Source organism: Perca fluviatilis, chromosome 2, assembly GCF_010015445.1.
Source record: "Perca fluviatilis chromosome 2, GENO_Pfluv_1.0, whole genome shotgun sequence".
NCBI classification, from domain to species: Eukaryota; Metazoa; Chordata; class Actinopteri; order Perciformes; family Percidae; genus Perca; species Perca fluviatilis.
This window is the reverse complement of record NC_053113.1, coordinates 8,022,392-8,035,682: the sequence shown is the minus strand read 5'-3', so window position 1 is coordinate 8,035,682 and position 13,291 is coordinate 8,022,392. Positions and strand designations below refer to the sequence as shown.

The following is a 13,291-nucleotide window of genomic DNA, read 5'->3' as shown; positions in this document are numbered from 1 at the left end:
TTATTGTCTTCATAGAATAATTATTGGATGGACACAGTGGTTCAGTTCTCAGCTCCCAGTCCTCTAGTCTGTGAGGGCTGGCCCTGAGTAACAACCAAAAGTCAAGTCTCTTTAGTCCTTTTTATGATTCTGTATTAGATGTGGCAGCAATATTGTACTCAAGGGGTTCACTGACTCTGGAGCTTATCACCAGGATAAGGTTCCTGTTCATGAAAAATAAATTTTACTTGGATATATGAAGAGCAGGTTTATTACAGGACTTTAGAACACTATTCTAACACTATTATGAGAATCTAATGTGTGTAATGTGTGTGTGTGTGTGTGTGTGTGTGTGCATGTGTGTTTGCAGTCTGTCAGGCTGTATGATCTCAGAGAAAGGCTGGATTACTCTGGCCTCAGCTTTGAGCTCCAACCCCTCCCATCTGAAGGAGCTGGACCTGAGCTATAATCACCCAGGAGACTCAGGAGTGAAGCTGCTGTCAGCAGGACTTAAGGACCCTAACTGGAGACTGGAAACTCTCAGGTATGGACAGATGGACAAAACAGTTCTTCTGCCACTAACCGAGGAACTCTGGTTCATGTTTAATGGAGGATCTGAGTGAAGGTGTATGAAGTTGATTGTGACTATTTCTTCCTGCAGGATGGACCATGGTGGACCGCAGAGGTTGAAACCTGGTCTGAGGAAGTGTGAGTGTGTTTTAAGTTTGATTTCTTTTTTTCACTTGTTAGGGTAAATGTACATTGATCAACATCCCTGTAAATGTGCCAAAAAGCTTATTTTCACCTGTTGTGCTTCTGCCTGATTTTAAATGTTAAAAAAACATGTCAGATGAGAATGAGAGAAAGTAAAACATCTGAATGGAAGAGCTTAGAGGAGTCAGGCAGCATCATGCAGTAATGGATAATGCAGGCAATGAATACAGACCAATGTTAAGCAGACAATCAGCACCAGCATTTAAAGCAAGACAACATCATATCTCATTACTGAAAATAGGTAAAACCAGAAGAGACACAATCTGACAGACAATCAGCACATGCAAATGAAAGCAGACTGCTGGTTGAGGTTGGATTTTGTTTACGAACATCTTGCCTGACGTGTTTTTTGAAGAGAGTTGAGTCCAAAGGCAGATTAATGTCTAGGTCAACTTCATGTTAATGAGCTATGACGCAGTTTAGCGGCAAGCAGCAGCAAATGACCAGCAACCAATCAGAATATAGACTTCCTTTCATGCTGGCTGATCCCAGAGAAACATACGATGTAAACTTTCCTTCCTACCAAAACATTAGTTCTGAGAAAATAGAGGAAAAGCTCATAATGGCCATTGCTGGGTTCCCTATCATTTATGATATGACGTTGTTTGCGTATAGGGACCAGTTAATGTTACCTGCTGGTTACATCGTCTCTAAACAGTCTGCTCACAGTGAACGGTCACATGATCTCTAAACAGTCCGCTCACAGTGAAGTCCTGCACGGATCAACAGCTGGCGACAGCTTGCTCTGCCTGCATTCTGCTGTGGTTCAGCGGCTAACGTGCAAGCTAACTGCTAACGGAAACCGCTGCGATCAACAAACAATACAAATTCTGTCATTATATATGTAATTTATAAAAGATTTCTAGTGTCAATGTATTGGCTCGTGCAGTGGCTGCTTGTGCTTTTTCTTCAATTGTGTGTGGAACATAGAATGCCGCCACGTCAGAGTGACAACGCGTCAAAAAGCTTCCTCGTACTTTTTGACAAGTGTCCTTGACAGGGCGGCCAGAACTTCTTTGCAGTTCAAGTCGGCCGCAGTGTGTACGTACAAAAGTGTCTCCCCTGTTCTTTTTGACCACAGTGGGAAATCTTTAGCAGGAAACGTTAACCCTCTCCTTAATTTCATGTTGTTTATGGAGGAGAAACCTGTAAAGAGTGGGAGAAATGCGATGCTACCAAGCCACGACCGAGCGAACCAATCACAGTTGCTGTGGTCTGAGCCGCCTTGACGTGTATTACATGTTTGTTAGATGTATGAATCTGCAATCAACTTTGTGATGACGTCCATTATCTGTGTCAGTTTAAGACCAGATTTCTTTACATTTTCGTAACTGATTACGAAAATGTTTCTCCAGAGTTTCTGTTTTAGTGGCTGGAAAGATGTTAGAACTCAATCGATTGATTTAAAATCCATAAACACAACAAACTGAACACAATGATCCAACAGAACTAAACTAATCAATACATTTCATTAACAGTGGAGCCAGAGCTACTGACCGTCACTGATATTATTGAAGAGCTTTGTTGCCTTCAGGTGCTGCTGGTAAACTTGTACTTCACAAGTTTGACAGATATAAGATGTTCTATTCAAGTAGCCTTTAGTTTTCTTTGGATGTTTTTAAATAAATCAGCATTAAATAACCTACGAGTCAAGATATTGGAAAGATGAATAAAGTGAGCTGAGGTGGATTTACCTTCTGCTTTGTGCTGCTACACACACCGAAGTGCAGCAAGCCGTTGATGCCGCTCTCGCTTCTACATCACCTGGATCGTTGCTCTGATTGGTTGAAGGACTATCCAATTGTGTACAGAGTCATTTGAACTATGCCCGTTGATCACGCCTCTTGTGCAGTAGAAACTACAGAGCAGACTCCCCAGACTAATGTTCAATGTTAAAAGATGGAGCTTGGTCTGGTGATAGCCAGACTACCGGCAGGTCACATCAGGGATTCTTTCTTTGTCCGACTGTGTCAGGGTTTGCTGAGGGATTGACGTAACTAGGACCCAAATGGAGGTAAAAGGGAGTTTATTAAAGCAAAAACTTACAACTGAAAGTGTCCAGAGGTTGGCAGGCAGGTAAGCATAAAATAATCCAAAAGACAGGAAGACCAGGAGGCAAAAAACACCAGCGACAACACGACATAAATCACAACGCAGAACAGAACTAATGCTCCCACACCACACAAAAGAAAACACAGAGACTAAATACAGGTAAATGAGGAAACAAGCAACAGGTGACACTAGGGCTGGTAAACAGGTGAAACACATAAGGACTGGGCAGAACAATCAAAAAAGGCGGGAAACAAACAAAGACAGGAAGAAAAACCAGACAAGACAAAAAACCAGACTATCAAAATAAAACAGGAAACTGAGCAAATCAGCAAGACTACCACAATAAAACAGAACACGGAACAAAATACCAAAACCATGACAGTACCCCCCCCCCAAGATCAGATCACAGATGTCCCTAAAACCAACAAAACAAAAGCCAACCCAGGGAGGGCAGAGGGGGACCGGAGGAGGGACAAACAAAAAAGTCAAACAGGGCTAGGGAACGGAGCGGCCACACGGGACAGGGAACAGAGAGGGGCCATAGGGAACAGAGAGGCCTCGGCAACAGGGGACAGAGAGGCCTCTAAGAACAGGGGGCCACAGACGGAGGCAGAATCTTTCAGACGACCGGAGGCAAAAGCAGAAGCCTTGTGGCGGCTGGCGACGTAGGCAGAACCCTTCAGGCGGCTTGATAACACGCCAAAATGGCATATGTATATATGAATTGGCGTGTCGTACATACGCCACTTCATGAGATCAGTCTGACATGCATCACAAAAAACACACACTGCTAAAACTCAAACTAAATAACCAAAACATGCAACATTGAGAACAAAATGAAACACACACACACACACACAGACACATAGACACAAACACACACACACAGACAGACAGACACACACACACACACACACACAAAGAAACACACAGACAGATACACACACACAGTCAGAGACAACATTGAGGACACAGTCAAAGACAGAAGCTGTTTCTCAATGTCAAGGAAGGATCCTTCGAAGCCAGAATTTCGAGGATGCTACGTTATCGACGTCCGTCGAAGGACCGTTCCATTGTCGAGGATCCTCCAAATCCCACCAAGGACTGAGTCCTTCGTTCGGAGAAATTCCCATAGACGGCAAAGGATGCATATGTGTATCCTTCGCGCTCCCATATCACCCACAATCCTTTGCGCACGGCTTTGCCGGTTTGTTTAAAAGAATTAAATGGCGGACCTAAGCGGGAGTTGGAGCAGTATCGCTGACGGCAAAATAATCATTTAAATGTAAGTATCTTTAGTATTTGCCGTACATGTGTTATCACCGTTAATGTTTTAAATCAGTGTAAAGCTTAACGCTTTAATGCTGGTACGGATTGCTATAGTAATTAGGTAGATACACCCGAGCTAACGTTAAGCTAACTGAACCTATCATTAACATTAGGCTGTTAGCTAGCGGTCTTTTTTTGCCATTTGTGTTTTTAAAGTTTAATGTCCGGTGGCATTTTCTTCTCTTTTATATGCTGTTACTCTATATGCGTAACGTTAGCAGAGATTTAGAAATGTGTGTATTTACCAGTTGTAGCTGCAGGGTGGTAGGTAACGCTGCACCTTATTTACTTCACTATCAACGTTACATGAAGGCTAAAATGTATGAGTAGTTTCCCATGTAAAAAGTATAACGTTCAATATAACGTTACGTTATAGCATTCATAATGGTAAACTTATTTTTCTTGTTTTTGCTGTCTTTTAACAGGGACACATGGAGGCGGTCACTGAGGATGGGAAAGCAAAAGACAAGCAGGGAGACAAGAGGCCAAAGAGAGATGAATAGCTAGATTATTTGCTAAAGCCTATTAGAGATTGGCATTCTGAAAATAAATGCATTAAATTAACTGGTTTGTCTGTGTCATTACGTTTTTGGGTGTGTATATAATATAAACAGTTTTTCAATGTCTATTTCTAACTGAATAATTATATTCAGATGGTACCTGTTTCAATAACTTGTAAGGTATAGAAGCTCTAAAAAGACATTAACGAAACGTGTATCTTTTATTATAACATTTATTCAAACATTACTATATACTGTACACAATATTCAACATGAAGGGCGACCAGACTCAGCTGCTGATGATGGTGGTTCCAGACAGAAGGAGAAAGCTTTAAGTTAGTCCAGTAGTTATCCAACCTGTCCTGGTAAGATTATAATTGTATCACAAATATATGTAAGCATACTGTAACATTAAGGTACTTAATGTAACTGTGTAGTGGTCTTCATGGTCTTAACTGACAACTGTTGACCATTTAACACACTTACACTAGCTACCTTTACTGTGTTAGTGGGTGTTTATCAATGGTGTTATTATGACTCTTCATATGTTGGTTGTAGCCTTGTAGCTTGTGTGTCTATAGTACTATTTAACCTTTCTTACTTGCAGTTTACTGCATATCATACTGCCTGTGGTAGGTCATTAGCTGGTAGTGTTTACCTTGTAGTTGCTGATCATATTTTGCACTGCATTTGTTTGAAAGCTATAAGCTACTGGACAATGAGCTAATGTTACATGCAGTAAACTACAAGCTATTGTAAACAACTACTGTAAGCTTAATGTAATTAAGATTAATTAATACAATTCTCCTTACCAGTTAAGTGTTATGACAACTACAAACATGAACTCCCACGAATTTTTAATTTTATTGACATGGGATAAATAAGAGAAAACGAGCATTGCTTACATTAAAGCCTATCAGTGTCGGTAACGTTACCTACTTTAGCACGCTAGGCAAATTGTTGCCGACAGAATATTCTCCTCCTGCAAGCAGACTGACGCTGATTCACCTTCTCTCAACAAAAAATTGAACTTCACAGTTCCACATCCATTTCGCCTTTGGACATTTCGTCGAGTTTTTGAAATGCAGCGCAGAACTGAAGGCGGCGAAACATTTTCAATGACGCTAGGCAGCGAACGTGCACTTGCTAGCCTGTTCCAATGTACATGCTCTCCGATCGCTCAGGAGGAGTCTGGCCTAGTTTTCTGAAGGATCCTTCCTTGGAAGGACTAGTCCTACCAAGGAAGGATCCTTGACATTGAGAAACGGCTAGAGACACACACACAGACAGAGCCACACACACACACACACACACACACAAAAAAACACACACCCCCCCCCCCCCCCACCCACACACACACACACACACACACACACACACACACACACACACACACACAAACACAAAAAAAACACCCACAACACCCACACAAAAACAAAACCAACACAAAACAACAAACCCCCCCCCACACCCACACCCCCCCCCACCCCCCCACCCACCCCCCCCCCCCCCCCCCCCCCCCCCCCCCCCCCCCCCACACAGAGACACACACACATACAGAGACACAAACGCGCACACACACGCACACACACACACACACACAGGGACACACACACCCACAGACAGACACACACACACATTCAGACTCACACACACAGACACACACATACACACAGACAAACACACATACACCCAGACACAAACAGACATACAAACACACACACACAGACACTCATGCAAACACACAGTCAGAGACAGAGACACACACACACATAGATACAGAGACACACTCGCGCACACACACAAACACACACACACACAAAGACAGAGACACACACAGACACACAGACACACACACACACACATACACACAGACACACAGAAGGACGCCAAACAGGTGCAGAAGAGGACAAAGAAAGAAAAATAATTCATATTTCTGCTTATTTGACTCAAAACTTGTTTATAATTTCATGTAAATGAGGTTTATTGACCATAAAGAATAAGTGTTAAACTATCAAACTCTGGTAATGAGTTGTAATGAGTTGACTAGAAGGTGTAAAATAGAATTGGGTGATATTTTATACTTCATGCTTTATAAACAGGAAAAAGACCGGGTCAGTTTGACGGGAAGACAACACAAGAGTTACTAAATCAACAGATGATAATCTGCTGCTGTGTTGTGTCTGTTTCTCTCCATCAGATGGCTGTCAACTGGAACTGGACACAAACACAGTGAGCAGAAAACTCAAACTGTCTGACAACAACAGGAAGGTGAAATATGTGGAGGAGGATCAGCCATATCCTGATCATCCAGAGAGGTTTGACTCCTGGCCTCAGCTGCTGTGTAGAGATGGTCTGACTGGTCGCTGTTACTGGGAGGTTGAGAGGAGAGGAGATGTTTATATATCAGTGAGTTACAGAGGAATCAGGAGGAGAGGAGACAGAGATGACTGTTTGTTTGGATATAATGATCAGTCATGGAGTCTGAACAGCTCTGATGATGGTTACTATGTCTGTCACAATAACAGAGTAACATCCACCTCCTCCTCCTCTGTCTCTAACAGAGTAGCAGTGTATGTGGACTGTCCTGCTGGCTATCTGTCCTTCTACACAGTCTCCTCTGACTCACTGATCCACCTCCACACCTTCAACACCACATTCAATCAGCCTCTCTATCCTGGATTCAGGTTCTGGTCTCCTGGTTCCTCAGTGTCTCTGAGTCCTCTGCAGGACTAAGAGTGTCTCCTGTGGACAGAAACACAGACTGAACATCAGCTGCTGAAATCAGAGTTCAGTCTGTTCACCATCACACACACTCTGCACTGAGAAGCACATCTCAGACTCAAACACAAAAACATTAATTTCTCTGACTATTTCTTTGCCGTTTAAATGTTCATTTATACTTCTGTGTAAACTCCTGTGTATTTATACTTCTTCAGGGATGAGACAGTGAGAAACAACATTATGAGTTATGGTTTTATGTTTTGTTATAGTGAATATAAGACAGTTACTGTGGGGAATCTGATTAATCAACTTCTAAACTGAAAGGTTTCTACATACTGTAAATGAATCACAAACTGGTCATGTTATTCATAACATAAGACTAAATAAGAGTTTACTGAACTTAATGAGCAAATCATGGTTTTTCTTGATAACACTGTTTTTGTGATCGTATAAATAATTAAACATACTTAAGGTAGGGTGACCGATGGTTTCGGTGACCTGTCCCCGGGTGGAGCTGTCCCTGGAGCTGTCCCAGGTTTTCACTGTGACTGACAGACCCCAAATTGTAATGACAGAAAGAAAACATTGACCAGACGTATAGACACACACCCTACACACGCACGCTCCAGACAGCCAGAGCAAGCGCTGCTCAGAGCTCAACTTCAGTAAAGTTAGAAAGATATTCACAGATTCTAACTTCTGGGATCAATAACTCTACAGCGAAATGTTATTAAATCACAAACAACGCATCTTTCCTACCTAAGTAAGGTAAACAACGAGCTACAAACTCATTTTCATCAAAATGAGCCGTCCTCCAACCTGGAGAAATAACACCGGCGGTGAGAGGGCGGTAGGACGAGTGCTTAGGGACCATTGTCCATCCATCTTCGTCCGCTTATCCGGTGTCGGGTCGCGGGGGGAGCAACTCCAGCAGGGGACCCCAAACTTCCCTTTCCCGAGCAACATTAACCAGCTCCGACTGGGGGATCCCGAGGCGTTCCCAGGCCAGGTTGGAGATATAATCCCTCCACCTAGTCCTTGGTTTTCCCCGAGGCCTCCTCCCAGCTGGACGTGCCTGGAACACCTCCCTAGGGAGGCGCCCAGGGGGCATCCTTACCAGATGCCCGAACCACCTCAACTGGCTCCTTTCGACGCGAAGGAGTAGCGGCTCTACTCCGAGCTCCTCACGGATGACTGAGCTTCTCACCCTATCTCTAAGGGAGACGCCAGCCACCCTCCTGAGGAAACCCATTTCGGCCGCTTGTACCCTGGATCTCGTTCTTTCGGTCATGATCCAGCCTTCATGACCATAGGTGAGGTTAGGAACGAAAACTGACCGGTAGACCGAGAGCTTTGCCTTCTGGCTCAGCTCTCTTTTCGTCACAACGGTGCGATAAATTTAATGTAATACCGCACCCGCTGCGCCGATTCTCCGACCACTCTCCCGCTCCATTGTCCCCTTACTCGCGAACAAAACCCCAAGGTACTTGAACTCCTTCACTTGGGGTAAGGACTCATTCCCTACCTGGAGTAGGCACTCCATCGGTTTCCTGCTGAGAACCATGGCCTCAGATTTAGAGGTGCTGATCCTCATCCCAACCGCTTCACACTCGGCTGCGAACCGATCCAGTGAGTGCTGAAGGTCGCAGGCCGATGATGCCATCAGGACCACATCATCTGCAAAAAGCAGCGATGAGATCCCCAGCCCACCGAACTGCAACTCCTCCCCACCCCGACTACGCCTTGATATCCTGTCCATAAACATTACAAACCGGATTGGTGACAGAGCGCAGCCCTGGCGGAGGCCAACCCTCACCTGAAACGAGTCCGACTTACTGTCGAGAACCCGGACACAGCTCTCACTTTGGTCGTACAGAGATTGGATGGCCCTGAGAAGAGACCCCATATTCCCGCAGCACCTCCCACAGTATCTCCCAGGGGACCCGGTCATAAGCCTTTTCCAGATCCACAAAACACATGTAGACCGGTTGGGCATATTCCCAGGCTCCCTCCAGGATCCTTGCGAGAGTGAAGAGTTGGTCCGTTGTTCCACGACCAGGACGGAATCCGCATTGTTCCTCTTCAACCTGAGGTTCGACTATCGACCGAACCCTCCTTTCCAGCACCTTCGAGTAGACTTTACCAGGGAGGCTGAGAAGTGTGATACCCCTGTAATTGGCACACACCCTCTGGTCCCCCTTTTTAAAAAGGGGAACCACCACCCCGGTCTGCCACTCCTTTGGCACTGTTCCAGACTTCCACGCAATGTTGAAGAGGCATGTCAACCAGGACAGCCCCTCCACACCCAGAGCCCTGAGCATTTCTGGATGGTCTCATCAATCCCAGGGGCTTTGCCACTGTGGAGTTGTTTGACTACATCAGTGACTTCCGCTTGGGAAATTGACAATGATCCCCCATCATCCTCCAGCTCTGCCTCTAACATAGAGGGCGTATTAGTCGGATTCAGGAGTTCCTCAAAGTGCTTTTCCTATACCTTTTACCTCCTTTTTGAAGGTCAACAGTGTCTTTTCCATCCTTATTTAAAAAACTTTTTTTTTCCCCCCCCCCCCAAAGGGTATAATTTTTTCCAAAAAACCCTCGCCCAAAAAAAAACCCCCTCCCCCTCCCCCTCAAAACCCAACAAAAAAAAACATCATTTATTAAAAAATTTCTAAAAAATTAAAAAAAAAAAAAAAAAAAAAAAAAAAAAATAAAAAATTTTAAAAATTCCCCTTCCTTGTAATGTCAAAATTACATTTAAGCATGATTCTTTATATTCATGTCTTATTTCTGTTTTAGTTTCTCTCAAAATGCTGAAAGTGAGTTTATCTCATTCTCCAACCCATTCTCATTCCGAACTCGTAAAATAAGGACGTTTGGACAGTGGCTATCAACCTCTGATGCAACAAAAAAGGCGTCTTTCAGTGTGTTTGTATAACGCACCGGGTAGAGCAGCAGTTAGATAGGATTTAGCGAGTAGTATGTAACGGCAAATTTCCACGTAAGGAGGTTCACGTCCCGCTTGTCACGCTTGCAATTGTCGTTTTTGTCTTTCCTCTCGCGTCTCACAGAACCGTACGTCCAACCACGACCTTTTCCTTAACAAAACTGCGTCAACAGTCCCGACCATGTTTACAGCTTTGATTAGTTTAATTTCTATGTTTTTATCTTACACACTCAGCCCACTTTTTAAATTACATTTTATTACATTTTATGTATTTATTTGGTAATACTATATCCCTTTATCTTAATCATTTTTATTATATATATATATATATATATATATATATTATTTTAATTAATTATTTTAAAAACGTAATCGGTAACACTTTATAATAACTATCAATAATTCATCATTTATTAAGCATTAGTTAACTATTAGTTAATGGTTTGTTCATTATTACTTATTAATTGTTCATACATAGTTCATCATGAGTAAAGTATTTGTTCACACAGTTATAAATGTTTTTTTCATAGTAAACAAGCCTATTAGTTAATGATTTGTTCATCATTATTAATTAATTGTTCTTACATAACTCATCATCAGTAAAGCATTTGTTCACATAGTCATGAATGGTTTGTTCATAGTAAATAAGCCAATCTTGAAAAATATGTTTGTAAGTACATGATTTATACTTAGCAAATAATGAAACAACCATTTGTAAATGAAATAATTTTCCCATTATAAACCAGTTACTATCTATTGCTAAATGCTTTGTTCATCATTTGTAAAGCACTGTTCCTATGTTAATTCTCATGAATAAAGCATTTGTATACACACTCATAAATGGTTTGTTCATAGTAAATAAGGCTCTCGAAAATTATGTTTATAAATAGAAGTTTGACACTTTCTAAATATTGCAAAAACCATTAGTAAATTAAATCATTTTCCCTTTATAAACTATCTACAAACTAGTAGTAATTTATTTGTTTATCATTTCTAAAGCATAGTTCCTACATTCATTCTAATCAGTAAAGCATTTGTAAATACAGTTAGTAAATGGTTGGTCCATAGTAAGTAAGCCCATGTAAAAGGTTTATCAGTATATTTTTTAATAATTCCTACATGATGCATTAACCATTTGTAAATTAAGTAATTTTACCATTATCAACTAGGTACTCAGGAACGTAAAAGGTTGTTTAAAACTAGGAAGTTAATGATTAACAGACTATCTAGACCTACATTTGTTCATGTCTTATATAAAATGTTATGATTTAGAAAAAGGCCTAAACTAATAGCTGGGGTGTTAACACATCTGTTACAAATACTTACCAATAATGTAATCCATGATTAACTCATGAGTTACTACTGGTTAGTTAAGTATACTGTGTGAGCCCATCTAAAGTGAGTACTTTCTATGCTTTAGAAAGCATTTCTAAATGACTTCCAAAGGCTAACAGAACCTGGACACACACATGTATTGTTCTATTTGGACATGCCTTCAGAAATATGCGTACGGATAGTTAGTGTTAATACATCTTTAACAAGCACTTACCAACCCATCAATCCATGATTAACTCATGAGTTACTACTGATTAGTTGACTACATGATGTGAGCCCATCTAAAGTGAGGACTTTCTATGCTTTACAAAGCATTTATAAATGAGTTGCAAAGGCTAGCAGATACACAAGTAAAAACAAAAGTATTTGTAACCCTTATTACGATGTAGTAAGAACGTACATTTATAAAATAGCTCGTAGTAGTGTTATGTAGTTGATATCAGTGTGAATGTGGACCAGAACCAGAAGAAAACCAGATTGTTAAGAGCCAGAGAATTGAACATCAATAAAGAGACTAGGAAACCAAGATAAAGTTTGAGAAGTGTATTAATATACACAGAAACATGGCATACACATATACAGATAAAACACAGGTATGAAAAATAATTGCTTTTCAACACTACTGCTAGCTGTGGGTATTTGTTGAATGAATGTTAGTACAAGTTGTGTGTTTAATTGTTTAACTGGAGTTTATGGAGAAGTAACTCAAAGAGGCTAATTTTTAGTGCATTCTTTCTACTGTTACCTGGGCAGGGAGGGATAAATAAGCACGCATGTCTTAATTTCTCTAAATTACAACACTGTAGCTTAAATTATGGTAAAATAATACAATTTGAGAGATTTTTACATGCAATTTATGCAATTATATTAAGAATAGTGTTAATGTTACTAAGGTAGGTTCCTTAAAACTTGAATTAGAAATGTATTTTTTGTATAAAGTTTACCTATTAATATAAATGTACTTTTGATACCTGAAAGGGATTTATGTACTTTTGATACTTAAGAGAAGACATTTGAGAACGGTTGTACAACTGAAGAGATTTATATATTTCAATATGGGTTAACTGAAATATCACTTCATTTTATTTTCATTGTAGCCTAAGCAATTGATTTTATTACTGAATAGTAATTGAGAGAACTGATTTGGCCTTATCTACAGGTGGAGGAGGTGGAGATTTGAGAAGCGCTATGCACGGGAGGTCCGGTCCAGAGACGGATATTGGATCACATTGATTCTTCAGATCCCAGAGTCTTCCAGGGGTTACTGATTCCCAGTTCAGTTTGCTGGGTGGCAGCTACAGGATCAAGACTCAGAACTTATACGGATTGCCCTGGATTCCTTCTTCATGGTGGTAGGACAAACAGAAACCAAACTCATATGGGCCCCAACGTTGAACATCTCTCAACTCTTGTCATCAAAGAACAATTGAGCTCATAGAACTGAAAAGGGTTTCTTTTATGAGCGCACTTTATTATTTTAGTTGTTATTTTTCATACCTGTGTTTTATCTGTATATGTGTATGCCATGTTTCTGTGTATATTAATACACTTCTTGAACTTTATCTTGGTTTCCTAGTCTCTTTATTGATGTTCAATTCTCTGGCTCTTAACAATCTAGTTTTCTTCTGGTTCTGGTCCAAATTCACACTGA

General features: G+C 41.2%; 1 protein-coding gene across 2 annotated transcripts in view; it reads left to right on the top strand.

Annotated features, from left to right (window-relative positions):
* The window catches only part of LOC120543635 (NACHT, LRR and PYD domains-containing protein 3-like), a 40,714-nt gene extending 27,659 nt beyond the window's left edge, over positions 1–13,055 (top strand). The window contains exons 8-10 of one of the 2 annotated variants that reach the window (XM_039776786.1): positions 350–523; positions 641–687; positions 12,800–13,055. In XM_039776786.1, the coding sequence (XP_039632720.1) occupies positions 350–523; positions 641–687; positions 12,800–12,873 (295 nt within the window). In that variant the 3' untranslated portion in view covers positions 12,874–13,055. Of the gene's footprint in view, positions 1–349; positions 524–640; positions 688–6,834; positions 8,279–12,799 lie in introns of those variants that run through there. The other variant, XM_039776779.1, reaches the window with a different exon arrangement.
* Positions 13,056–13,291: the final 236 nt, after the last annotated feature.